This window comes from Drosophila subobscura, chromosome E (assembly GCF_008121235.1).
Source record: "Drosophila subobscura isolate 14011-0131.10 chromosome E, UCBerk_Dsub_1.0, whole genome shotgun sequence".
Taxonomy (NCBI): Eukaryota; Metazoa; Arthropoda; class Insecta; order Diptera; family Drosophilidae; genus Drosophila; species Drosophila subobscura.
Genome location: NC_048531.1, coordinates 3,235,313 through 3,262,380, shown reverse-complemented (window position 1 = coordinate 3,262,380; position 27,068 = coordinate 3,235,313). Strand labels below are relative to the sequence as shown.

Below are 27,068 nucleotides of genomic sequence, written 5' to 3'. Positions count from 1 at the left end.
AATAGCCAAAACATTGAAACGGGCGCCTGACTGTTAGCTCTCAACATTTTTTGACAGTCTGGCAAAGCTTCAAATATTCTTTTTAGTACATCTGGCAGCGCATCAACTAGGCTTTTGGATATCTGACAAAAGCTGGACGCGGCTCAAAAATCAGTTTCTCTCTCTCTAGAGTGCCGTTTTTAACTGAAGCAACCAAGACAAATTCCACTCAAACGCCAACTGGAGTGTGATTACGTTTAGTTTCAGATTCTCTCTTACTTTTGGGGATTTTGTGCTTTCTATTGTTGAGAGCTAATGCTGATTTTTTTTAACACAACTCAAGTATCTTACATCTGGTTGTAATAAACTTAGTCTTGATTTAAAGCTAATAAATGCTAATGAATCTATAAAGTGAACCCAAACACTTTGTGGTTGTAGCTTACCGTTTGGGATATATTAAGCTTTGAAATGCAAAAATGTTGTTTTTTTGTGAGGTAATTTGTACGACATTTTTAAATGTGATCGTATATTACTTTTGGTATATTTCTGGTGTATTTTCGTGCCCATCTTTGAAACGCAAAAATGAGCCCGGGAGGATATAATAATAATTTTATTTACAAGAATCTTAACTAGCTGGTAATACTAGTCAGAAAATCAAAGTCGAGGAAAATCGAGGATTTTCTTTGGTATATTTGTAGGTATATTTTTAGAAAATGGAAAGCTATAGTTCGAGCTTATTTGAGGGATAACTCTGTGGTCACACTGAACAACAGAACAAGAAATCGGACGGTTTAAAAATAAACGCGAATCGGCACCAAATACCAAAATATCGTTGACCGCAACTAAAACTAAACATCAAAACACACCCAAGTACCAAATTCCAGCCGAAATTCGAAAAAATTAGAAGCCAAAGCGAGGCAGCTAATTAATTCCGAGTGAAAAACGCGAAGCTCACAGCAACAAAGTATCCAAAATGTTCAGCTCGATTACAGGTAAACAAGAAACCATTTGAATTGCTGTGAAAGTTGCCAAATTAGAAATCTAAAGTTGTTAAGTATATACGTTTCTACGTTTATAAATATACGTGCATGCATGTATTTGTATATGTATGTATGTACGTGGATTAATTGGAATGGTGAGACGCCAGACCCAAGGTCTGACCTATGACCCGCATTCGAAATGGAGCAAAAAAAAGTGACTAAAAATTACATCATCAGCTAGAAAGGAGTTGGAGCTGTGTGGCCGCTGGGATCCGGGAAATGGGATGGCACTCTGTGTGGGTGGGGCTTTGGGGCGTTTTCGATCCGATAGCAGAAGCAATAACAAAAACTTAATTGTCCGCTACCGTGGCTTGGCTCCTCTGCTGCTACTGCTGCTGATGATGCTACCCACGATGATGATGACGATACGTAAGCCAATTATGGCGCAGTTTCTATGCAGTCAGCCCCTTTGGGAACAGAACTATAAGTTGCTCTTCGCTCAGAGACAACCCACCCACACCCAAAATGATGATGATACATCCCCACGTACATACAAGCATACATATGTATGTATATAATTATAGCTGCACAGATACATACAAGAGTGTTCCATCTATAAACTATAGCTATATATATTCTATGTATATACTTTGTATCCATTGGGGCAGTGTTTAAGTTATGTTTTCTTTTGGAATTTATTTGAGTTTCAAAAATGTATCTCTGCGCATAATGGATTGAATATTTATGTTCTTTGAAGTGGGTGCAAAAAAATTAAATCAAACACGAGTGGAACATGTATTCATAAGTATTATGCCGTATGTCTGATTCCGCTTTTTTGTCGAAATTATTTAAAAGATTTCCACTTGAAAGCAAGCGGCAACAAAATAGAAAATCGAATTGGTTCTGTTCTGCCTTTTAGCCAGTAATATATTATCGTATATTTTCGACATACATACAATATATTGTATTTATAAATATTATCTGCTCCCCCACTCAATGTCATTGCAAAACAGATGCATCGAAATGTAAGTAGCCCGATCTGTCGATCTCCTGAACTCTCTCGAACTTTTCACAATGCCAAGAACTTAGTTGATAATTTTGAACATGTCTAGACATGCCTCACCGACTGCGTCGTAGTTTAGTTCAATATTTGTAGCTGCATTCCCCAATAAGACGTCCTACTACTGCATGCCACGGATCCATCAGCAAAGCCTCACACAAAACATTCATAGCCAACACGAACACAACCCGATCCCCTCTTCACGATCAGTTGCAAGCTGCAATCTCTCTCTCACACACTCTCTCGCTTGTATTATTTTATTCGATTGAAAACTCAACCATATTTTTGTATTTATATTCATCGATCCCTTAGATTACTAGACATTCGCTTCAGTGGGGTTCAGTGGGTTGGGTCAGGGGGGGGTCTTATGCAGGTGCTGCAGTCGCTTCCCCTTCGACTGCAGCAGTTTCGGCACCACCTTCGGCACCTTCACCAGCGGCAGGTTTGGGGGCCTCGGCACCTTCAGCACCGGCAGCAGTGGTGGCTTCGGCACCTTCAGCAGCTGCTCCCGCGGCTGTAGTTTCTCCACCTTCTGCCGCAGCAGTAGCTCCGCCCTCTCCGGCTGTTGTTTCTCCACCTTCTCCGGCAGGCGTTGCTCCACCTTCGCCCGCTTTGCTTTCTCCCCCCTCGCCGGCTTTAGTCTCTCCGCCTTCACTTGCCGTAGTTGCTCCTCCTTCGCCCGCTGCAACTTCCCCGCCTTCTCCTGCATTAGCTGCTCCTGCTTCTCCTGCATTAGCTGCGCCTCCTTCTGCCGGTGGAGTTGCTCCGCCTTCACCAGCTGTGTTTTCTCCGCCTGCTGCCGGTGGAGTTGCTCCGCCTTCACCGGGAGCAGCTTCTCCACCTGCTGCCGGTGGAGTTGCTCCGCCTTCACCGGGAGCAGCTTCTCCACCTTCTGCCGGCGGAGTTGCGCCGCCTTCTCCGGGAGCTGCTTCTCCGCCCGCAGCTTCGCCAGTTGCTGGAGCTTCGGCACCTGGACCAGCAGTGGCGATGGCTTCGCCACCTGGGCCTGCCTGGGCGCTCGGAGCACCCTCGAGTGTGCCGGGGGTCGTGGCTTGGGCACCTTCTGGCTGGACGCTGGCACCAGGAGCAGCTTGAGCCGCGGAAGGGCTGGTGACGCCTCCCTCTGCTGGTGGGTTCTCAGCACCCGCTGGAGGTTCACTTCTGCTAGTAGACGGAGTGGTTTGGTCTTTAGTTTCATCGTCGGATGCGCTCTTGTCAGATGGACCCTCGTCAGGTGAACTCTCGTCGATCGGTCCCTCCTCCTCTGGTGCCGGTGCGGCTCCCTGTTCTGGTTCTGCCCCTGGTTCTGCCCCTGGCTCTGCCCCTGGCTCTGCCCCTGGCTCCGCTGCTGCTGGCTCCTCCGGCGCCTGCGGTGCCTCAAGGCTCGATTCCCCAACCTCCGCTGAATTCGTATTATCAACCGGCCGCGAATCGCTTTCCATACCTTCCTGAACGCTCCCTCCCTTGTTCTCTCCTTTTGCCGGGTCGTGGTGGAAGTGATGCAAGTGCTCGTGGCTGTGCTGCGTGTTGTCCACCGCGTCGCTCGTGGGCGTGGCGCACTTCTGCTCGGATTTCTCGCAGACGAAGTACTGCTTCTCCAGGCAGTTGTCGTCGGTGACCATGGTGCTGTTCTCCCGCAGCCTCACCTCCAGACAGTCGTCCAGGTTGGAGCGATGCGTCGGCTCCACCAAGCCCAGTTCCCCCATGTAGCGGACCATGCGACCATTGCTGATGTAGGTGAAGCGGCCCTCCGCCTGCAGGTCGTTGCCCCCGAACCAATAGTCCTCCATGTTGCCCCGCATGTTCAGGAAGCGCAGCACCGCTTTGTAGTCCTCCGGACTGCCCAAATCCGCCAGATTGAGGCCCTTCCGCAGGCAATTGTTCTGGGCCCCAAACCAGTTCATCTGCGGATGAAGGGCACTAATGGGTGAGCCCCGTAACCCTTTTTAGTCTGCTCGAACTCACCTTCTTAACGGAGAAGTAGTAGCATCTTCCATTCAGCTGCCTCAGGTAGGGTTTCCCGCAAGGACCTCCCTTGGCATCCGCTTTTTTGTCCTTGCCGCGCTTGCGGGCGGACAGAACTTGATCGGGATGGGCTACGATCAAGGTCAGTATCACAATTTGAAGAATCCTCATGGCTGCATCTGCCGCCTGTCCATCCAAACTGTACACTTGCGTGCCAACTCCTGTTCTATATAAACCCTCTTGAGTCCGTGACGAGAGCATTAGCCACGAATCGCAGAGTCACTCACTTTAATTGGGTCCTACGTCCATTCCGCCTCATATCGAATGTCAAGCGAATCGATCAAGTGCAATTGGACGTGCCACAACCTTCAGTGGTTCCGTGGTTCAATGGGTCACTCGGTCACTCAACGCTTTCAAATCAATCCGAGTTGGATGCTCGCTGCAGACGCTCCAGTCTGCGGATGAAAATGCTGTTGAAAGTTCCTTCATTTGGGAAGCAGAATAAATTGATCAAACCATCAAAAGATTACGAGTATTAAATAACCATTAAGTCCCACACCATTGTAATTTCAACACCAAATGATGCAGAGACATGCTCATTCCTTCAAGAGGTTGCAGTCTCAATTTCGATGCTTAGCTACTGGCAAGGACTTCTACTCTGCGTCATGGAATTCCGTTTAATTGTTGAATTAAATATGTCCAAAATGTACCCCAAGGTTCACACAGAAATTACTTTGGCTCAAGGATTTTTTATTTGATTTTAGAATGATTTAATAGAAACAGAACTGGATTTTGCATTAGATTAGGTGGTGCATCGCTGCTAGGGGTGCTCGTGCTGCTCGTTGTGATCGAGGTACTCGCGGTGCTCGTGCTGCTGGCGTTTCCCCTTCGGCCGCCGCTGTCGTGGCCTCTCCCTCGGGTGCCGCTGCTGTGGCTCCGCCCTCAGCCGCTGTTGCAGCTTCGCCTTCAGCAGCAGGAGTTCCTCCACCTGCTCCCGCGGTCGTTGCTTCTCCCTCGGCCGCGGTGGGTGCTCCTCCTTCTCCGGCTGTCGTTGCTCCACCTTCTCCGGCTGCTGTTTCTGCGCCTTCTCCTGCAGTAGTTGCTCCACCTTCACCGGCAGCAGTTTTTTCCCCTTCTCCGGCTGCGGCTCCTTCCCCGGCTGCAGCTCCTTCCCCTTCTCCGGCTGTAGTTCCTCCTTCTTCTCCCGCAGTAGTTGCCCCACCTTCTCCACCTGCAGTTGTTCCACCTTCTCCTGCCGCAGTAACTCCACCCTCTCCCGCAGTAGTATCTCCGCCCTCTCCTGCAGTAGCTGCTCCACCTTCTCCCCCGGTGGGTTCCTCACCTTCTCCGCCTGCAGTTCTTCCACCTTCTCCCGCTGTCGTTACTCCACCTTCAGCGGATTTGGTTTCTCCGCCTCCTTCCTCCGTAGTAGCTTTACTTTCTCCCGCTTCAGTCGCTTCCCCTTCTGCTCCTCCTGGCGTAGATCCTTCCCCTCCTGGCGGTGGTGGTGGAGTGCCAGGTCCATCACCAGGTGGCCGTGACTCGTCCTCGCCTTCTTCATCTGAAGAACCCAATTTCCGTTGAATGTTTTCCATAGATGATGAGTCTACATCGGAGGTTCCCTCTTCATCTTCATCTTTGACCGTTGTTGGAGGCCAGTCGCTTGGCGGAGGTCCCATATCTGTAGGCAGCATCCGCTCCATCTGCTCCATCATCTGCGTTGTTGACGTTGTTATATTAAGCTCGTCGGGCAGATCGGCAAACTCTACGGCACCCTCCGACTCGCTGCCTTCATGCTCTACCGAGCCGCTGGTCAGGGGCGGGGCATCGTTGACCTCCTCCTCCTCGTCGCCGTCGCTGTCGCCAATGTCGTGGTGGAAGTGATGCAGATGCTCGTGGCTGTGATGCTTGGGCTTGGCGGCGGAGCCGGCGCCGGAGTCGTCGCAGTAGCGCTCCGAGCAGATGAAGTACTGCCGCTCGAGGCAGTTGTCATCGGCCACCACCGTCATGTTGGAGCGGATGCGCACCTCGAGGCAATCGTCGCATTCCGAGTGCTCCGCGGGCTCCACGATGCTGTAGTTGCTGAAGAAGCGCACCAGGCGCCCGTTGCTGATGTACTGGAAGCGGCCCTCGTGCTGCAGATCGTTGCCCCCGAACCAGAAGTCCTCCGTGTTGCCCTTGGAGCTGAGGAAGCCGATGGCTCCATAGAAATCTCGTGGGTTGCTCAGATCGGCCAGAGTCAGGCCCTTGCGCAGACAATTGTTCAGCGCCCCATGCCAGTTCATCTGCCCACAAAGAGATGAGTAAGATGTGGTCAGGGTGGTCAATCAGTGCCTTACCTTCTTCACGGAAAAGTAATAGCACTTGCCATTGATCCGCCTCAGGTAGCGGCGGCTGCAGCCGGCTCCGGCCGCCGATCCCAGGATCTGCTCACCGGGCAGGGCGGCACTCAGCACAACCACGAGTGCAGTCAGTAGATGCTTCATGTCTTGAAGGTGAGATACCTTCCTCGTCACCCTAGTCACAGTGCTCTGGCCGCTGGCCGCTCTCCTGTACTTATATCCTCCCCTACCGTGTCGCATCCCCCGAATGCATTCGCAATGCGGCCAATCAATTTCCAGTCTTATCTGGCTGCTGCACTCGCCCAGGCATCCCCAACGCCCAGCGTAATTCAATTACGAGCAAGCACCACCCAAGCACCATCAAGATTGCGCAAATTTCATGGGCCAATGTCGTGGCGTGGGCCTTGTAATTTGTTGCCTCGTTTGTGGGTCAGGTTTAGGGTCGTTCAATTCAATTGGACACTCGTTGAGCTACACTCGAGACGACGACAACAAGTCAAAGCTGTACTGGGAATCATTCGTAATAGAATCTCTCATCCACCCATCCATCCACCGTTGAGAACAAGTTCTGAGTTTCCTGACTTTGCATTACTCATCCAAAAAAGAGTTTCGTTGTCCTTGCTGGCTTATTGATTTACTCGTACTCGGCCCGTGTTTGGGGCCATGACATCAGCCGTCAATTGTCCCTGGGAGTCCTGAGGCTAGGACTCACACTTTGTGTGGCATGTTGCCAGCTGTTGCCAGCCGTAGACTGACGAAGTAGATGACCTTCGACAATGAATGGATGACGCGCCTTTGGGGCACCCAACAATTGATTGGGCGTGCGAATTCCGCTTGCCACGCGCTCGCTGCTAGAAAACTTATCCATGTATCTGTGTGTATCTCGAATCCCCAATGACATCATCAGCAATAACAACAACAAAGAGTAGAAGCAGCAGCAGCAGCGAGCTACTCTTTTTTGGTTTTGTTAAGGCATCCCATCCAGAACTGGTGTGGAACTGGAACGTGAGGCCGGGCCGCCACAGACCTCAAATCGCAGTTACTCATAGATACACGTATTCCACACGCTCATCTGTATGGGTGTTGCGCTTCAGTGTGCTCGCTCGCAGCCCAACTACAGGTTTTCCACTATGTATTATAAAGCTTCTGCGCATTATTTGCGGTACGACGAGAATATCAACCAACAAACCACACTCTGCGAGAGGCTGTGAGAGGAGACGCTCTTGGGCTGTTGGCTCTGTGGCTCATGGCTCATGGCATTGCCCCTGGGCTATGCTTTTCGTTTCTGCCATTCTAGCCGGTTTTTTATACTTTTTTACACATATATATTGACCACATACCGTCACAGTATTCCAACCGAAGCACAAACAACAAAATGTATCGTAAATGCGAAGTACTACGCAAATGTTAACAAAAAAGGTTGCCAACGGAAGAGTGTGAGTTCTACGTTTGGCCAGACATCTGTGAGTGTGTGTCCAAAAATATTAGATTTGTTCCCTTTATAAATATTCCATTTATTGCGTTTTAAGTTTCTAACGGCGCCATCGATGACATTTTACGCGCATTCTTTGCATATTTAAGTTTCAATTTTAATCCCGCGCACAGCACTGGGAATTGCATGAAGTGGAACCCAGCAGCTACTCAATTTAGCTTCATTAATTAAGAGTATTAAATAAGGAATGCACGCACTTTTCAGCTCGTAGTCTGCAGACATTTCCTATGTATGTATTTTTTGCAATCAAAACATTCTGAATAGAGATATTTATCCACCTCCCCCACACCTTACACCTTGCTCCATCTTTGAAGGAATTTTCCCCCAGCTGAAACTATACTTTTCGCACAATTTTCAGCCTCCTTGGGAGCGTGTTGATCGTTAAATGCTTATTGAAAGTGCCCCGAAAAACTAAATTATGTGAAAATTAACCGAGTGGCAACAGAGAGAATCCATTTAAGTATCTGTATCTGTTGGGTTCAGCTGGCCCAACTATGCGCGGAGTATAAACACATTCCCGAACCAATCGCAATCGCAATCGCAAAGCGTGAAGAAAAGTTTCAGAACTGAAGGCGAAAAAGCATTTAACGGACCCCCGTCCATTATGACATCACATACTTTGAATTATTCAAATATTTGTATTTTGTTTTCTCTCTGCGATTATGCATAGACAAAGGAATTCTCTTTATACGAGAACACTCGTAGCATCGGCAGAAGTAGTTCCTCTGGCTTCCGTTTTGCGGTTCAGACCTCAGACCACATATAATGGCTCTCACAACGGCAATGTTTCTATTTCAGTGAACGCTCACGTCATTTGATGTGAATGGAATGGAATGCATTCGGGGCATTCGCGCTTCTTAATTTCTATTAAATTACAAATATGAATTCGTGTTGCCGTGATGTGTTTGAAACTGACGACATGCCCGGTGCAAGTTGGTCGCCACAAAGTGCGCATTACCAGCAAAGGAAACAACTGTCGCTCGAAGTAGTTTCTCGTAGTAATCGATTGGAGGATTGGGAATGGGGAATTCGGTCATGTAAATCGTTCATGCTCGACTTATAAATAGCTTTGATTTGTTTATGTTTCGGCAATTAGCTGTCTGGCATTCGGAATCTGGAATCGCAATTATCAAATCTGTAATCAGATGATTAAAATCAGGCTATAAATTATAATTGGAGACAGTTCTGAGCTTAGTTTTCATTTAGAATTGCTCTCAGCATGTTTCCTAGTCGCCAAAATCAAAGTACAAATCAAATTTGATGCCAATCTTCAGTGGGTGGTTTTTAATCGAAGATTTCTCAATCTGTTCACAGCGTCGTTGAAGAACATTGGCGACAAGACCGCCAGTCTGTTCAGCAAGAAGAAGGATGAGGCTGAGAAGTTGGCCAACGACAAGGCTCTCGAGGCTCAGAAGCTGGCCGAGGAGCAGGCCAAGAAGGTTGGCGAGTCCGTGCAGCAGACCAAGAACGAGGCCGAGCAGTTGGCCACGAGCACAGGTAACTATTAGTTGAATCCCTGTAATAAAGATCTTCTCCTGCTAACAATACTTTCCTCAGCCAAGGATGCTGCCGCTCTGGCCACGGCCGAGGCCCAGAAGGCTGGCCAGGCTATCGATCAGGGTGTGAATCGTGCTGCTGGTGCTGTTAACCAGACCAAGCAGGCTGTGGACAACACCGTGCAGCAGGCAAGTGCCGTCGCCCAGAACTCCAAGCAGGTGGCAGCCAACATTGCCGATGCATCGCAGCGCGCCGCCGCCAATGCCGTCGATCAGACCAAGAAGGCAGCCAACGATGCCATCAACAAGAGCGTCAAGGCCGCCGAGAACGTGGCCGATCAGAAGCTGAAGCAGGCTGAGGGCGCCATCGATGGGGCGCTCAAGCAGACCAGCCAGGCGGTGGACCAGAAGCTGAACGAGGCCAACCAGTACGTTGACCAGAAGCGCGGAGCCGCCGAGAAAAGTTTCCAGGACGCCGCCAGCCACGCCCAGGAGAGTGCCGGCCAGCAGGCCAGCCAGCTGCTGGGAAAGCTCAGCCTGGCCCCCAAGTAGATTCGTTTTACTGCCCATCCCAGCACAATCGGCAGCCCAAATAATTTCGTGTGTATGTAATTAAACAAGAAAATGCTTTAGAAACAAAAAAGAACATTTGCTTCAACGTAACAAGTGCCAGCAATCTGATTGCTAAACATCCTCAATTGATAAATACAGAAAAATATTTTTGGATTATTACTTTGCGCAGCTTTTGCTATGAACAGAACATTACACCACATTTCTATCACTCTTTATACACACATATGTATGTACGTGCAGAGTGTAATTAACGTTTCTCTAGAGTTTGTTTCGAATATTTTTGTTACTTTGAAGCCTTTTGATATATATTTTATATATACAAAAAACGAGGAAGATGATTTATGCTTTTAATATATACTTATATATTCTGTTTATGTAGAAATGTATGTTTAAGTACTTTTAACTTTTGCACAATACATTCAAAATGTGTTTTAAACTATTCTTGTCTATTTCGTCATTTGTTGGTTTGATCTACGACGCAATAATTATGTGGGGTTTGCATACTTTTAACATTGAACTTCGCGGGCAATTGTATAACAGCGTTGCCACAACATTGAAATTCGTTGAAGCTTGAGCTTTTATTTGTGCTTTTGACTGTGCTGCCACATCGCTGCAAATCGTTTCCTAAAAACTTTAAACGGTGAAGTTTGCCTAAGTTTGGTAAGTTGCTAGTTCAAATTCACTTTAAATTCTTAAAAGAGTGTGTAGGGAGTTCAATTAGGTCCACATTATAACGGACAGGGCAGATGGGACTATTATACTTATCTATATCTACTATGGGACTATTGTGGCGTCGAATTGATTCACTTAATTTTGAATACCAACACCTCTCAACTCGCTCCCAACACCAAACTCTCTACCCAAATTACACTTTTGCAGTTTAATTCTTAGCCGCTCCACAGGATGCATTTAAATTTAAAATATCGTATGTTAGTTAATACTCCTTGTTGTAGCCTACAAAGGCAACATTTTCTTATAAAATAGTACCTTAACCAGAAGCAATCCAATACACCCAAGGGCTCTATTTTGTTTCTCTATGTTATGGCGCATACGCTACCTTATTTTGTGGGTGTATTGTAATCCTTTGCATTAGTTTTTGGTTTTCTGGATTCGACTCTCATCGAACGCTGAGTATCTATTATGGCTTTTGAGTTGTATTGCTTTGTAATTAGCTTTGGACTGGATTTTACTATTGGCTCAGGTTGTTCACCCATCAGCCTTTGTGTAGAGATCTGCTCTGTTTTATTTTCACCTTTGATTTTGGTGCACTGAATTCCTTTTGATTGCAATTTACGCATAATTTCGAGGGTTTTTTGCTTTTTCGCCAGATCGGGGTCGACTGTGGCTGTGGGCGTCACTTGGGCTTTGGAACGCTTCACATCCACGCCACAAGCTCTCAGTTTACTGAGTATCTGCTGGGTGGTATTGGTGGCTGCTGTTGCTGCTTTCGTGGTCCCTTCACCACCGTTTGCTGCTGCTGCTGTGGTGGTTCCTCCATCACCGTTGGCAGCTGCTGGCGTTGGCTGGACCAAACGCTGCAGGTCGTCCATCACATGGGGCACACGTAGAGGTTCTGTCTTCATCTTTTTAGCTAGATATGTATGAATCGGGCTCGGCCGACGCCTTGCAGTCTTTGTTGCGGCCATCTGCTGGGGCTGAGGGGGGTTCTTGCGCTTCTCAGTGGCCAATAGCTTCTTCCCCACCACATTTTCTTTGGAATGCGATGTCTTTGGTTTGGAGTGCGCGGATAAACACGTTTCGTCGTCATCGTACCAGCGTGGATCCTCCAATTCTGTCTCCCAGTCAATGGCACTGCTGCTGACATCTTCAATGTTGTAAATGTGCAGCTGCAAGGAGAGATTCGTCTCCGGTTAGTGTGCCATGTCCCATTTGGTGCCATGTCCACTTACCTCCTGTCTATCATTTGCAAGCCTCGTCTCACGCTTGTCCTCCGGGTAGTTGAGTGGATCGGTGGCATTCACAAGATGTTTAACGCCCGAGCAGTCCGCCAAATGTTTTTGGAAAATTTGAAATGTGAGAAAAAAATGTTCGCAGCTGCGGCACAGCATCAGCAGCCGCTTCTGTTCATCGTAGAGCAGTTCGCCCAGGCGTACAGTTTTCAGGCACTTTAGCTTTCGTGCTCCGTTCATTTGTTATAAACAAATAGCGCCAAAAAATGCTTCTGTTTTCGTTTTGTTTATTTTTACTTAGTGATGAGCAGTGTGACCTCGGAACTATCGATAATACATACCGATAGACCCTCGGAGGTATACCCAAATACACCCTTTCATTTTCAAAATATACTGTAAATCATTTTCCTCGACTTTGATCTTCTGTTTAATATTACCAGGCTATTTAGGATTCTCATAGCTAAAACTATAATTTTCTACGATTTATCAATCAATTCTCCACAAGAGTGGCTAATTTTCATGACTTATCTTTATGGGATTGATTGCAACATAAGGTTAGAACTAAAAAGGTCAGCCAACAAAATATTATTAAAAGTTATGTGGGTGGGTCGCATAACAAAACTATTCATAATAACATAATTATAAGATAACTGAAATAAGATTGCCAAGTACCCAAAGAGGAAATTTACTAAGTGTCTGCGAAAGACAGATCTTAAAAAAAATAAAAGCACGGCTCAAAAAAAAACGAGAAGGGACGTGTGAGACGCTTCTTACGCGTCACAACTTTTATGACCGGTACTCAGATATGGTCATTCCCTACGGAATGGCGTTTTTAGTTTTCTGTTATCTTCATTGTAGATTTGGGAGGTTTTCGCCCTTTTGCGGGGGCTCATTTTTGAAATACACTGGTTTCAGTGTGAGCATACAGCAGTCTGGTGCCAAAATTTGGTGGCTCTAGCTCTTATAGTCTCTGAGAACTAGCCGACAAACAAGACGGACGGACGGACAGACGGACAGACAGACATGGCTCAATCGACTCGGCAATTGATGCTGATCAAGAATATATATACTTTATGGGGTCGGAAACGTTTCCTTCTGTGCGTTACATACAACCGTTCTCCGCACAAATACAATATACCCTATTTACTCTTCGAGTACCGGGTATAAAAAAAAAAATGTGGGTGGGTAGGGAATGTTTCGTCAATTGACAATTTCTTGCTGTCCAACCGATAATATAGTGTAGTATGCCCAGTTGTGTACCCTATTTAATGAAATTAATTGAAAATATATTTGATAAATAAAAAAAATGTATAAATATTTAAAGTATCTATCCCCAACAGTATATATACCGTAAATGGTAGCCCTGGTGATGAGGCATATCTGCGCTATCGATAGGCGTACTCCAATCAGCTGACTGGTGTTTGGTGCTGGAAAATGCTGGCCAGGAATCGATATTTTTCGCGGCCATTTCAAATTTACGTTATCGTTCTGATAAGGTTTTTTAGTTTCTTTTCGGAAAACTTTTCGGTTTTATTCGTTTTTGTTGTCGTTGATTAACGCACAAGCAATTGAAATTAAATGGCTTGCAAGTGATTCGGTGGCAATTGCAAATGAACAAATAAAATTATAAATGCGGAAACTTGTGCTAAAAAGAGCAATGGAAAACGGGGAGCGCACCATTTGTTCATACATTTTTTGTTAGTCAGTCGCTGTTACATGTACATTGCCTGATTTGAGCTACGAAAAAACTAGACCCAGTCGGCATGCTGTAAACGTTTGCATATATTTATTTTTGTTAATGTTCCACACACCCTAAGGAGCAGGTGCCCCATAATTACCTGTCCAGAAGGTATCGGTGAGGTTTTGACTTTTGTTCTCTTTTCATGCATCATTTAGTTTTCGCATTAATCTTGAGGCTTAAACCCGAACTTTAATGTGGGAAACGCTATCGATGGCACCTAGAGAGAATGTGCATGGGGATGGGGCATGGGGATTTGAAAGGGGGATGGAGGGGATATTGCCCAAAAGTGGGTAACAGCAATTGGATGAAGTTTCCGATGCTGATGCTGTTGCTTCTATTCCTGCATGCAATTAAGCCAGGGACGAGGAGCAACTTGCCACTCAGTGTGTCCCACAACTGAAAGCTGACCATGCAAATTACGATGCTCACACAGTTGCGTTGCTGGGCCACGGCTGACGGCAAGAGGCTGACGCACACGACGCATCCTTGTCGCTCCCTCTGTGTGTGTTTGAGTGATGCAGCGAGACGTGGCAACCGAGGAACAACCATCCAAGCCAGCCAGCCAGCCAGCCAGCCAGCCAGCCAGCCAGGTCTAGGGCCAACTCTGCCAAAGTTAAGTTAAATGGACTTGCGGTGCACTCGAGCAGCGCCTCCCCTCTACACCCTCCACCCACACACAAACACACTTGCACAGAAACACGCCCCCACATGGGGATTGAAGTGCGGACCCTGACAAGGTAGCAGGCAGCTCTGGCTAGTAGATTAAATTAAACGTAGAAACAACGGTCAAGAAGACGCAGAGGCTGGAGCCAGCTCTAGTCCCAGTCCCAATCCCAGCCCTAGCTCCTGCTTTGAAGCCCAACCCAGAGGTAGCCAGAGGAACTGCAGCCATGCATTGGCAACAACATTAAACGTGTTTACACCATGTCCGACCAGTTGATATGCCAACTGCTCCAGCTCTGACTCTCATACTTGCAGGGCTGGGCAGGGCAGGGCAGGGCAGGGCAGGCGCCCCAAAGAATGCGTGCCCATGCATGAACAGCTCTTGGACAATGAACACATGCCATGCCAGGGCGTTCTCCTTGCGCCACCGCTCGGCTATTGTCCTGCTTTTTGTTTACCGTTTTTAGTGGGGTTTCGCAAGTGAGTGGACTAGAAAAAAAACCCCCACGGCCAAGCTGTCTGAGGCAGAATCACTGCATATATTCTCGTACTCCTACTCGTACATTCAGGTGCCTGCCGCTGCTGTCATAATACAAAAGGAAAGGTGGCGGGTGCACGGTTACTGCACGGTTACAGTTGCCGTTGCCGTTGCCGTTGCCGTTGTCGTTGTTGCATTGTTGTGTGCTGCGCTCGCTGACTGCGAATTAGCCCTGTCGTGGCCCTCGCTGGCCACGTTCCCTGTACAAAAGGGACTACAGGTATGCGTGTGTCCCTATGCTTCGCTATGCTATGCAGTGTCCTGTTTCCTTGTGCTAAGTTAGTTTGAGCACGTTACCTTCGCTGCGAGCTGCTTGGCACGGCACTTTCCCTGTCATTACAGCTCAACCTCTTGGCCAGTCTTTTGTGCAAATTTAACTTGATGGCAAATAGAATTGCACAAACAGAGATTATGGAGAAATTCCATTGAAATGCTGCTTAGAATTTACTGCATACTTTGGCCATTCATTAATATTTCATTGCATTTCAGTGGCATAAGAGATTGCTTTTGCATTGTTTAAGCCAACGAGTTTTGCCACACACTCACTCGCTCCCCTCGTTGCAGCTGCAGCTTTCGAACCATCCTCAGTGTAGATATAGCCGCAGGAATCAAAGTCCAAATATTACGCTCATTTATTGACCCACGGCAAACACAGGCGAGAAGTCAAATGAAATTGCTATAAACGATAGACGAGCATTGCTTCATCCTTCTAACTATTCCCTACTCCCTGCACCCTACCTCACCCACTTACCTCACCGCCTCTCTACTCTTCTCTTGACACACAGTCAGCTTCATCTGTTTGTCCTGGAATCCCTGTGTGTGTATGGGGCTATGGGATGGCATAGAATAGGAAGAAAAAGGGCGGATAACTGGTGCTGCTTCAGCTTCAGCTTCAGCTTTTGCTTCTAATACGCCCACTGCTTCCTGGCCCCGGTGAAGTTCTGGCTCCTCCGGCGTAGGTAAGGCACAACAATTGCAGGAGATCGTCAATTTCCTGCTCGCCTCGCAGGCAACTTGATTGCAAGCGCAAAAATCAATAGGAAATGCAGTTAAATATTTTCCCAGCCGAAATAATTGCACAGAAACGAGAATCTACAGACAGCCAGAACGCATAGAACATTTTGGCTAATCCTTTGTCCAATGTCCGCTACAGCCAGTCCCTATCCCGAATCCCTGCCTGACTGCCTGACTGCCTGCCTGCCATTGTGAGCAGAAATTATTTAATTAAAAGCCCAATTCGGAGCTGCTGCTAAAGTTGACTAGAAAGTGTAGCCTCAGCCTGTAAGCGGAACAGCTCCGAAGCTGGCAAAACTTATGGATCAATGCAAACTTTGCTATCCTACACTTTTACTTCCCATTATTGTACCCAGTATTTGTGCCCAGATCAAGGGTATGCCAGACCTTTCTTATGTGTGCGAGAATATCTTTTTTTCTTTCCCTTGTGAATGGAATTTCGATAAGTTAATTGATTACCTGAAGCAAAGATTACTTATCTGTGTAGCAGGTATTTTATAGTCGTACTGTCTGCACTGTCTTCTTTTTTGTGTATTCCTTTTTTTCAACTCGAGTTGCGCTGAGAAGGTGAAAAAGTTTGCCAGGCAGCCTTCAACTTGTTAAACAATTTTCGTATATATTTTCGACAAGTTTGCGCAGTACGAGTGCCTGTGTGTGTGTTTGTGTGTTAGTCCGTGTCTGTTTGACGCGGCAAAGGTGTGCGGAGCGGGGCGCTAAAAATCTTAAAGATGGTACAAGGCACTGGGCAAAAAGAAATGGAAAACCGGGAGCGGCAGCAGCAGCAGCATCTTCAGCTAGTTTATGCGTCTGACTGGCTGTCTATCTGCGATTCCAGGGGCTGACTGGCAACTTTGCCAGACAATTTTTCTGCTGCTTTGCATGTCAGTGCTTTCCACTGCAAACAGTCGAAAAGTTATAGCAGTCAGCCAGCCAGCAGTGCTCGTCCTTCTGCTTCAGCTACGGCTTCAGCTTCTGCCTCAGATTCTACCTAGCTTCGGGTTTTGGCTTTTGTGCTCTTGAGCGCACAGCGTTTCGGCATTATGCAATTGAATTTGCCACAGCACTAGGTGCTGGTGGTGGTGGTGGTTGGACTGTGTTTGGCCCAGGCAGATAGCACTACGAAATTCCATAAAGTGTGCGCTTAAAGGGTAACGATATCAATAATAAATAGCCCATTCCCCAAAAACTCTGCATGTCTGCCAAAAAGCCACTGCACTGGCAGCAAGACCCAAACAAAAAACAAAAATAGAGAGAGAGCGAGGAAGCAACAAACAGATACAACAGGCCCTCCGGTCAGCTATTAAATTGACCAGCTTAAACCTAGACTATATAATAAATTGATGGCTTATACACCTACGACGACCACGTTCCGGCAAGAGTTGCTACCTTAAATTTAAGAACAAATTGCATTAAAGTAAAAGTTACTATGTAGGTCAGGCAGGCATGCCATGCGAGTTATTCTGAAGTTTGAAGTAAACATGTAAGAGAGCTTCGCTCTTTTCATGGCAGCAGCTTAGGAAGCGTAGAAAATACTCAAAAGGCCTCAACGGACATTCAATTAAAACTAATCATATGAACAAGAGGCGATCTTGTTGACAGTTAAATGTTGCCTATTACATTTACATTCCTAAATCCTTAATTATTATATGGCTGCGTGTTATTTGTGCATTTTCAATATGCATTAATTGACTTGCCTGTGTATTTGGACAATTATTTAAATTTAATGCAGCAAATGCAGCGACTGATGCATAAAAATGTACGAAATATTTTGCCATTACATCAATCAATAAGGCTTAAAAGAAAAGTTTCTTAGAACTGAACTTAGGAAGAGGACAAAATGTCTACCTACATGTGCAGATCCCTAAGCGACTCCTCTAACAGCCGCCTCTTCCCCCCACCCCTTGAAACTGCCAAATAGAGATAATGGAAAAAGCATTTACAGATCTACAATTCAACTTCAGAATGGTGTACCGACAGAAAGTAATCACCAATAAACGGCAGTCGAAAAGCAGCAACACACACACAGGCACAGAGCCACAAATATTTGCCCCCGAAAGTAGACAACAATAAATGGCAGTTCCACACACACACACACACACACACACACACAGTTCATGTCTGACCTCAGCACCACCCACACTACTGCCACCTTGCCCCTCATCCATGCACCATGGCAACGATAAATGACAGCAAAATGCTGCTTCTCGACTTCAAAGTCAAACAGTTTGCAACAACCACAGAACGGGCTTCAGCTTAAAGTGACACCGAAGTTTGGAGCACCGACCATCGACCCCGAGACCAGGGCGAACCCATATACAGCAAACCGAAGCACAGTTTTACCTCGAAATTTAATTTTCCCTTCCAACGTCGATTGGGCGAGCGTTTAGTCAAATTGTTGATATGAGTTTGGGTCATGTTATTGGAAACACAAAAATCAAATTGAACGGACCCGATTGAAAAGCGGCCGTATTATCGTACACCAATATGGGGATGGTATATGGGATGGTATAGCATAGCCGACACAAGCGTCACCCCGCTCTGCACTTTGGAGAGTTTATTGAAAATCCGTGCAGGGCACATCATGAAAATCATATCTGGGGCATTGATCAAATTTGCTCTTGTTCAACTAAATGTAGGGAGTAAAATCGTTTGAATATTGAAATCATGGCACAAAAATACATGAGAGCTGCGTGAAATTATTTTTCACAAAGCTGCTGGAGAAATAAAGTGCAACGAGAGGCGGGTCAAAGGGAGAGGGAAAGAGAGAGCGTGGAGTGGGGAGTGGGGAGAGGTCATCGGGCTATTGGGTAAAGTAAAAGGTGTGCAGCCACGTAGCGCAAATATTTGTGGACACATGTGCAATGGCCAGAAGTGACGAGCCGAACGAGGATGCGGCCGGAGCGGAAGTTGCATTCGCGTTTTTCTAATAAATGAAAAGCAAATAGGAAAGCAGCAAACTCAGCCTGTTCCCCGCACCTGTCCCTTGAGGCACCCCCCTGGAGCCCACTACTGTTCCGCCGGTCAGTTTGTCAGCAGAAATATAAAAATGATTTTATTTTCCACTGCGTTTCTGAAAAGCCTTTTCGACGGGAAATGCCGTGCGAGCGCAGGTCAAGCGCAGAGAACGAACCCCAACTTTCATGTGGGGAAAACTCGAAGCGATAAAGCAAAACTTTTTGCACGTTCTGATGATTTAACAGCAGCCGTTGGCCAAATGCTGGTGTATGACGTTGATAGAGGGGAAATAGAGGGAAAAATGGGGAGTCCATGGAATGTGACAGTTATGAGTTCAATAGCTTCAGTTGGTCATTAGCATCAGGGAAATCCCCAAACTAGAACTGCAACTGGAGCTGATGTGTTCATTGTGGAAGTTCCAGTCACATGGCTGACATACCATAGAGGAATTCAGTTGAGGCTGTGGTGTTATCACAAGTAAGAATCACGGGTCACAGCCTCTGACATCCACAAAGGACTTGGTGCCACACCTAAGCCTAGCTACGGCACGACCTTGACTAGACAAGCGAAAGCAGCCCCTTCCCCTCCCATCCATCCATCAGCACTCGCGAAAAAGCTAAGCAAATAAAGTACATCATTCAAATAGGTCGACTCCAGTGCCTAAAGTCAAAGTAGCGCTCAGTTAGTGTCTCTGGAAGCTCAAGGAATCCCAACCAGACAGAATAACAGACGGAGAGACCAGGGCCAGGCCGGGCTGCTTGAAGAGCAGGAAGGCGGAAGGGGGGAACTGCAAACAGAGATTGGGACACCAGACGTTCCCTTGCTGACAGCTGAGTGTATTCTTAATAATGCATATACATACATACCTACCCGAAAACAACAACAACAGCAGTGAGCGGGGAGGGGAGCTCCAATGTACATGAACTTGGGCAAGAAGAGTCGTCGGCGGAGGAGGAGGAAGAGTAGGATCTGGCGAAAAATTTACAATTTCGCACGCCATAGCGCCTACAAAATGTCACAGAAAAGCACGGGGAACGGATGGTGAGAGCGTCCCGGGTGTGAGTGGCTCACAGAGAGAGAGAAAGAGGCAGGAGGAGGTGCAGAATCAGGAGCAGGAGCTGGAGCTGTTTGGGGCTGCAAACAATCACAAAACAGACAAATCCAGAAGCAACGACCACGACAACGTCGTCGCCAGTGCCAGTACACGAGATTGTCGCTGTCTGCGTCTGTTACGTGCCACATGTGCGTCAGATGTGGCAATGATTTGCATCGAGGTGTGGCATAAAAAACAAATGCGCCAGCTGCGGGGTCGTCGCTGCCAGTGGGCAAAACTGGGCAAAAATATCTGGGATCTGGTTTCAGAGGGGGAGTTATGCGTTGCCTCTTTTTATGCCACGCACACACACACACACACACACAGACACAGACACACTCGTTTGTACAAGTATGTAAATATTCGGGGAGGTAGAAGTGGAGGACGAGTGCCATGCTACCTTGATATGTATGAGTCTTGCTGTCATGGTGTCACCCCGGCCTGACTCTCTCTCTCTCTCTGTCGTCGTCGTGTTTATTTGTTATCACTGATAGGTCACAAAATATAATTGAAATTTTTACCAGTTTTAATTAAGCCAAACGAGGGATACTCTGAACAAAAATATCACTGGGAGAGGAGAAAAATTCAGGTGGTTGATTCTCTAGGATGACAAAGATGAAGCTTCCCAGGAGATCCATTTGCGAAGACATTTCCTTTACAGCATGAAGCGAGTCTGCGAGTGACAGCGATTTGCTTATTCCTAACTGACCAAACCGGGCATTTGACACGCTCCATCTACATAGGACATCGATTCCTAATCAACAGCGACAGAATCCGTAGATCCAATTTGCAGCCGTGGCAGCCGCAGATGTTTTGCCTTAAACGACCATTAAAATGCACAGCATCGAAGCCCATCGATGGGTGGGAAAATAATACGAAAACACTTATGGCTAATTCCCCACTGCCGTCGAAGAATGTCTCAATTTGTAAACCCTCCGCCTCCCTGTGCCTACGTTTCTCTAGAAAATTCCATAAACATAAGCATAAAATTTAATGCGAATAATAAAAGCAAATTAGCCCCAACAAGTGGGGGGTGGAGAGTGCGGAATGGGTGAGAAAAATATACACAGAAATAAATAAATACAGGGCCCCGTAAACAGCGACATATAAATGCGATTAGAGTATCAGTGGCAATAATATTGACAGCCCCTCGCCGGGAATAACAACCAACCAATAATAACCTCATTCAAGTTCATGTAAAACGCTTCACTTGGTCCCCAGTCCCCGGTCCCCGGCGCCGCTTCACGGCAGCTAATTGGCGTGCGAAGCAGATGGGCGAAAAAGAAACCAAAAGGGAATTGGATATAAATTACAAGTGTTTTCATTAACCCTTAGGTGGTGTCCGCTACGAGAAGCCTCATACAAGTGGCTAAATATTTGAATGATGGGTGAACCAGTACTTGAACTTTTCCTACATCCACATATGTAAGTACGTTCATATGTACATATGTGTGTGTGCATGTGTCGCTAAAGTCCGTTACAAAATGAACAATTGCTTAACATTATGAATTCCTCAACCAGTGTCAATTGTCACCCCAGCATCGCTTGTGAGGGTTAAGCCGAAAAACGACAAATGTCAATACGTAATTTGGACTGCAGGTAGATGAGGCGTGGAGGCTGGGAAAGGCAGAGAGTGTGTGAGAGGGAGAGAGAGAGAGCGACCTGCGCTAATGAAATCAGACAACATTAACTGAGACGCCGCCGTCAGGCAGGCAGCCAAGACAACGGCGACAGAGTCGATGCTGAGGAAGCCAATCATGGGTTCGACGCCACCGACGACAACGACGACAATGACGATGCTCCGGCTTTGTGGGCCAAGCAAGACAACAGGTGAGCAGTTGAGTGAATTAGATGGGCAATTGTTGCCCAAGGTCTCCTTGTGTATTTGTGTGTGTGTGTGTGTGTGTGTGTGTGAGTTATGGCCCATACCCATGCACAGCCCACAGTCTGAGGCGTAAACGTTTGATGTGACGGAACTTAAATAAATGTAATTTTGTGCGGTTATTGGCAGTGAGAAGTGCCATAAGGCAAGACTCCATCGGAGGCAATTCAATTTCATGTGTAACAACATCCGCTTTTTGTGTGTGTGTGTGTGGGTGTGTTTGTCCTGAAGCCGCTAAGACGTTAAAATTTGGGAATGTTCGGATAAGTGATCGAATTAGTTTCCATAAGCCAGCGAAACTTTGTGCTTTCCTTGGAGCCAACTTTCGAGCGGAAAACCAATTAGGATACATTTTGATTGATTTGGTCTTATCACAAATATCAGATACTTAGTTTAGGTTGAGTAAATGTAAGTTTAAGGTATTAAATGATTGAAGCGCTGTATTTCAAGGGTATTTCCACTGCTGGGAATGTCTACTACTCCGTGAGAAGTTGCTTCCCATCCATATTGATTCGGCAAACACGTGACAATCTCAACGCCAAATCCGAAGAGTAAGCAGAAGCAGAAAACTTTTCAATTAGTGGTGCTCACAATTTCATAATGTGAGAGCCAAAACAATCAAACTGAATTAGCAAAACCCCAAATGGAATTCGCCAATAAGTAACCCACCAAACAGAACCACACCCAGTCGGTTCCAGGGGGTCAGGACATAAAACAAAATTTGACAGCCATTTAATTTGGTCGACTGTCAACCAGGGACATGGAACATTAAAAACCCCAGAATAAACACAGTGCTGCAATAGGAACAAATAATCCAGCCAGAGCCAGACATCCCAAAAAAAAACTGTGACAAAATTGTATTTGTTTGTCTATGTTGTTACCATATTAGTTTTACACCGCACCACACCACACCACCCATCCGGCACACGGCCCACGGCCCACGGCCCATGGCCCTCTCAAGCGACAATTTTCGACTGTTTTATTTATTTGGTTAATTATGGCCGCTAGGTACTGTGCTGCTGTATGGCTCTACGGCTGTATGGTGGTGCGGCTGCTCGCAGCAAATAATAAAATCAAGCAAATAATACAATTACACAATCTACGCAAAAGCTAAATACAATTACGACCCAACACAAATAGTGTGTGTTTGTGTGTGAGAGAGAGATAGAGGAAGAGAGATATAGAGATACAGCTATAGAGGTATGCAGACACATAGACAGTTGGGAAAAATAATAAGCGCGTAATTATGCGAATTAGGGAGGACAGACAGCAGTTACATGGAATAAAGTCGAGCATACGCTCAGAGGCAACTTACTACTAGACATGACAGCGCCAGTGCGGAGGAGGGCACAGCCAGATATATACACACTCACACACTACACATAGATACATTCATATGTACACAAATATGTATGTACATATACGTATATGTGAAGTAAAAATGGGAAGAGTTGCCCTAAAAAGTGCGCTATAAACGCTTGCAACAATATTCTAAGAATATAATAATAAAAATGTCTATTGCCAATTAAAGTATTCTTTCAAGGTGTTCCAAGAATATTCCGACACTGCCGTAGACCCCACTCGGGTTCTAAGAAAAGAAAAAAGAAACTCAACAAAGCCAATTCAATTGTAAAGCAATTAAGTTGAACACATCTCCGACTCCTCAGCCACACAAATAATTCATTAAAGCGTATTGTGCCATAGACTTGATTAAATTTGTGAATTCCCTTCGTTGTATTTACCCTATTTTTGAGACAATTAGTGTTTATATTTCATCATGAATAGTTTGAAAAGGAAATACCTGTGTCCTTTCGCCCTCTCTCTGTCTCTCTGTTTCTTTCAGGGAACTAATACACTCAAAAGTATGTCGGCACACGTGGCCAGTGCAACGTGAACAGCCTCTTGCACACTGCAACGTTTTGAACAACATTTCAGGATGCCGCCAATGTGCCACTGGGGAGGGACGGGGCAGAGCGGTGAGACGCAAGCAACAACTGTAGGCAACTAAGGCGCATAAGCGTCGTCATCTAATAAAAATTTAAAGCCATTATTGCAAGTTGCCAACGTTCTCGAGCATGCTGCTTGCTGCCCGAGAAAATCCGCCCGGATAAGAAAGAAACCAAGGAATAACCCTTCGCACCTACCCCGAATATGCTCCCCCCTTTGGAAGCTGGATCCCCGCCTGAGCATTAAAACAAATTCCCAAGTATATTGTTTGAACAAGTCTCGTAGAAAACGTCAAATGTTAAATTGCCAATTTTTTTGTTGCCTTTTTCCCCAAGAAACCCTTGCCCCTTGTCCTTGTGTGTGTGTGTGCCTTGCCTTTCACATTTTCCTTTCCCTTCTCCATGTGTGTTGTGTGTCTGTGAGGATGTGGAATTTCGGAGCAGCCGTTGCCATTTCACTTTATTTGCAACAAATTCTAAGCTGCATTTGCAATAGGCCAGAGAGAGAGGGGTAGAGAAAGAGCCGCTCTAAGACGGCGCTGAATGCAACCAAATGTTGCACAACTACAGCAGGGGATGAAGATCTCGGCTTGGGGATTAGCCATGCATAAATTGTGTTACTGCCTTTCGACCAGTCTTTGTTCCCTGCCAGAGCTTTTCGGCTCACTACTTTTGGGCTTAAATTTTATTTTATTGCAATTCACTTCTCATTCGGTGTGCGGGCCTGCCGCTGCCCCATGCAACATTTATGACATTCAGTATTCAAAGGCCAACTCTTCCTCTCCTGCCCTGAGAAATGCCTTTTATTGGGGAAATTAATTTTGTATAGGTATACATATGTACATACATATATTACATTTTCCATGTGAATGCAAACAAAAATTGAAAGAAAATAAATGCTACATAATCGAATGGAAATCAGTAAAAGCCAAGACCCAGACCCGAAGAGTGGAGTGCGTCAAAGCAAAATTCTAAAAGGCCGCACAGCAAAGCCCTCAGGAAAGTGCAGGACATTCTTATTTGCAGGGGAAACTGGTCAACAGGACAGCAGGGAGGGAGTCCGAGGCTCTAGAATGTAGTAGCAGTAGCAGTCACTGAATAAATAGCAATTTTCTCGGACATTCTCAAAGGTTGCCATGCAAATCAATCAAATCGGGAAACTTCAATCTTTCTTCTGCTATCTGCTACACGAGAATTTGAATGAATTGAATATTAAAGTACAGAAACCGATTGAAACTCAATAATCATAATTACATTTTTGAAACCAAGAAATTGAAGGCGCAAACAGCGGCACATTCCTTAGGTGTCATAAATCCTATTACGCCTCAAACATGCATATATTTGGGAGCTGGCTCAGCTTTCTCATTTAATGGTCAAAATATCTCTCGTTTGGCAAGCCTATGCATCATTTTCTTGTACTCATAAACAACAACCCATTTGAGTAATGCGCGAACTTTTACGCCACGAAAATACTCACACACACACACAAAGATGTAGACACACAGAGATACATCATAAAAATGGCGGCCGCTGACTCCCCCCAGCGAACACTAATGAATTTATGGGGGTTTTCCGGAGGGGCTTAGGCTGGGTTTGGGGCAGAAACAACCCGAACCGCAAGCTTGGTGCCAGCAAACACTTCATATTCTCTAGTAGGCATTTACGAGTATGAGCGAGCGTAAACGTTGTCAAACATTTGCATATGATAAGTAACAGACAGTACTTACTCTACCGACCACAGCTACCTCTACCACCCACTAAATTCTCTCGTGTTGCCCTCTCCTAGGGGAACTTCGTTTGACTACAAGGTCGCGGCCGGAATTTGAGGGAAATTCTTCATGCAGAATTCTTGGCTTTCTCATTTAGCTGTTAGTTACTTGGGTTTTGCTAGATACATCCTGCAGTTTCAGTTTCGAGAGCCATTCACGTTGTGCCACTAACCACTCATCTATCAAGTCTCTCTGCGGGCCTGACAACTTTGGTTACCCCGCCACTTGGGACCACCAAAGAAAAAAGAAAGAAAAAACAAAAACCGACACCAGTCTGGTTAGGACATCCTCCGCCACCTTATCGGCGGCTCAGGCGCGATTTGCATTTGCATTTGTGTTCTTGTTCTTGTTCTTGTTTCTGTTGCTGCCGTAGCCTGCTGTTTCTCCTGTTTCTGCTGTTGTTGTGGGTTTTGTGAGGAGTGTTGTTTTCAGTGGTGTTGCTGCTGGCGTTGGTTTTGCTTCTGGTTGTGGGGCTGTGCCGCCTCTTGTCGTTGGGGTTACGACTGTGTAGGCGCGCACGTTTGCCGAAAAACGGATTAAAAGGGATTAAGCATGCTCGTACAGCAGGGCAGCAACACATGTTTAAATTATGCTCAAATTTTGTTTAAAGTCAGGCCAAAAGCGATGCACGTGTGCGTGTGTCTGTGTGTGTTTGTGCTGATAAGCGAGGTGGGACCTCTGAGGTGCCGGATCCGTGGTCTGGGTAAGCATAGCGATAATACAGCGAGGGGTCTTGACTTAAATCGATGCTAATTTTCGGTTTAATTCAATGGTTTTGTTTACATGTGTATAAACAGCAACAACGACTGAAGGGGGAGTGTTCGGGTGTGTGTTTATGTAATGACATTTTGGCTTTAGCGCCTTTGTGTTGTTGTTTTGACTGGCACGGCTGCTGTTGCTGTTGCTCCCGCTGCTAACCTGCGCAAATAATGCTGTTCATATTTTGCTTGATATCTGCCCAAACCAGATATGACAAAAAAACATGATTGAAGGGACTACCGTAGTAGGTTCCAACGATTTTTGTCTGATCGTGCCTATGACTGCTAAATATACATATCTATGATAGCTTCAACGAATCTTGGCTGAGGATAAAAAGAGACAGTGAGGTTTCATAGTCATTAAATCCTCTTCGAGGGTAGGCACTGAACTGAAAGGTACAACAGAGCCACAACAAGCAGCAGGTGTTTAAAAAGCAAACATACATAGGTGTGTGTCTGTATAATGTAAGGGTATTTGTTTCATTTTGATACTACATTATGTACACAATGCTGCTTTTGCTGCTGTTGTTGTTGGTGCTATCGTGTGCATTTTTGATGAATTTGCGAGTATTTGGTGGCTGGTGACGTGTAAATAATGCCTACTTATCAGTGAAATCCATTAGAATGGCTCTACGCACCTGACTCCTACTTGGAGGCGAGATGGTGCTGATGAAGGAGGAGGTTTGGGTGGTGCATAATGCCTTTAATAAGCCAATGAGCTAGCTCAACCATGTGGTGTAACAGGAATTTATTGTTTGAAGGTTAGAAATAATTAGTTATATGAAGTTAAGTGGTTGCCAAGGCACTTTCATTTCATGTGCATAACTTGTTGGCTGTCTCGGCAGCAGGGCTATTAGCCAAACGGCTTATACCTCAAGCTTTGGTAATTTTCTCTATCATATTGCGAAAAGA

The 27,068-nt window shown here is 46.1% G+C and overlaps 4 protein-coding genes across 10 annotated transcripts; 1 reads left to right on the top strand and 3 right to left on the bottom strand.

Moving 5' to 3' along the window:
- Positions 1-769: 769 nt before the first annotated feature.
- On the top strand, positions 770-10,046 carry LOC117891634 (late embryogenesis abundant protein ECP63). 3 transcript variants are annotated; one of them, XM_034797177.1, is made up of 4 exons: positions 770-971; positions 1,973-1,984; positions 9,133-9,315; positions 9,376-10,046. In XM_034797177.1, the coding sequence occupies exons 1-4, from the start codon at positions 953-955 to the stop codon at positions 9,864-9,866; spliced, it is 705 nt and encodes a 234-aa protein (XP_034653068.1). In that variant the 5' UTR covers positions 770-952; the 3' UTR covers positions 9,867-10,046. The 3 variants fall into 3 exon arrangements, with proteins under 3 accessions (XP_034653068.1, XP_034653070.1, XP_034653069.1); XM_034797179.1 differs by lacking the exon at positions 1,973-1,984 and having other exon boundaries at positions 775-971; XM_034797178.1 differs by lacking the exons at positions 770-971; positions 1,973-1,984 and adding an exon at positions 8,912-9,062.
- LOC117891628 (skin secretory protein xP2) lies at positions 2,288-4,189 on the bottom strand. 4 transcript variants are annotated; one of them, XM_034797168.1, is made up of 3 exons: positions 3,985-4,189; positions 2,813-3,923; positions 2,288-2,764 (listed from the first exon to the last, which is right to left on the bottom strand). In XM_034797168.1, the coding sequence occupies exons 1-3, from the start codon at positions 4,153-4,155 to the stop codon at positions 2,385-2,387; spliced, it is 1,662 nt and encodes a 553-aa protein (XP_034653059.1). In that variant the 5' UTR covers positions 4,156-4,189; the 3' UTR covers positions 2,288-2,384. The 4 variants fall into 4 exon arrangements, with proteins under 4 accessions (XP_034653059.1, XP_034653060.1, XP_034653061.1 ...); XM_034797169.1 differs by having other exon boundaries at positions 2,288-2,836; positions 2,933-3,923; XM_034797170.1 differs by having other exon boundaries at positions 2,288-2,788; positions 2,933-3,923.
- On the bottom strand, positions 4,718-6,522 carry LOC117891629 (fibroin heavy chain). Its single transcript, XM_034797171.1, has 2 exons — positions 6,324-6,522; positions 4,718-6,269 (listed from the first exon to the last, which is right to left on the bottom strand). Exons 1-2 carry the CDS (start codon positions 6,468-6,470, stop codon positions 4,782-4,784), a joined length of 1,635 nt encoding a protein of 544 aa, XP_034653062.1. The 5' UTR covers positions 6,471-6,522; the 3' UTR covers positions 4,718-4,781.
- Positions 10,047-10,774: 728 nt separating the features above from the next.
- LOC117891631 lies at positions 10,775-12,100 on the bottom strand. Of its 2 annotated transcripts, XM_034797174.1 has the most exons (3): positions 11,798-12,099; positions 11,360-11,734; positions 11,159-11,319 (listed from the first exon to the last, which is right to left on the bottom strand). In XM_034797174.1, the coding sequence occupies exons 1-3, from the start codon at positions 12,035-12,037 to the stop codon at positions 11,284-11,286; spliced, it is 651 nt and encodes a 216-aa protein (XP_034653065.1). In that variant the 5' UTR covers positions 12,038-12,099; the 3' UTR covers positions 11,159-11,283. The 2 variants fall into 2 exon arrangements, with proteins under 2 accessions (XP_034653064.1, XP_034653065.1); XM_034797173.1 differs by having other exon boundaries at positions 10,775-11,734; positions 11,798-12,100.
- Positions 12,101-27,068: the final 14,968 nt, after the last annotated feature.

Bases quoted from the DNA above. Each gene is read 5' to 3' on its own strand.
- LOC117891634 (XM_034797177.1), top strand. The intron at 9,316-9,375 runs GTAACTATTAGT...TACTTTCCTCAG, and splicing joins GCAGTTGGCCACGAGCACAG to CCAAGGATGCTGCCGCTCTG.
- LOC117891628 (XM_034797166.1), bottom strand. From the start codon at position 4,155: ATGAGGATTCTTCAAATTGTGATACTGACCTTGATCGTAGCCCATCCC. The intron at 3,924-3,984 runs GTGAGTTCGAGC...CTTCATCCGCAG, and splicing joins ACTACTTCTCCGTTAAGAAG to ATGAACTGGTTTGGGGCCCA.
- LOC117891629 (XM_034797171.1), bottom strand. From the start codon at position 6,470: ATGAAGCATCTACTGACTGCACTCGTGGTTGTGCTGAGTGCCGCCCTG. The intron at 6,270-6,323 runs GTAAGGCACTGA...CTTTGTGGGCAG, and splicing joins ATTACTTTTCCGTGAAGAAG to ATGAACTGGCATGGGGCGCT.
- LOC117891631 (XM_034797173.1), bottom strand. From the start codon at position 12,037: ATGAACGGAGCACGAAAGCTAAAGTGCCTGAAAACTGTACGCCTGGGC. The intron at 11,735-11,797 runs GTAAGTGGACAT...CTCTCCTTGCAG, and splicing joins TTGCAAATGATAGACAGGAG to CTGCACATTTACAACATTGA.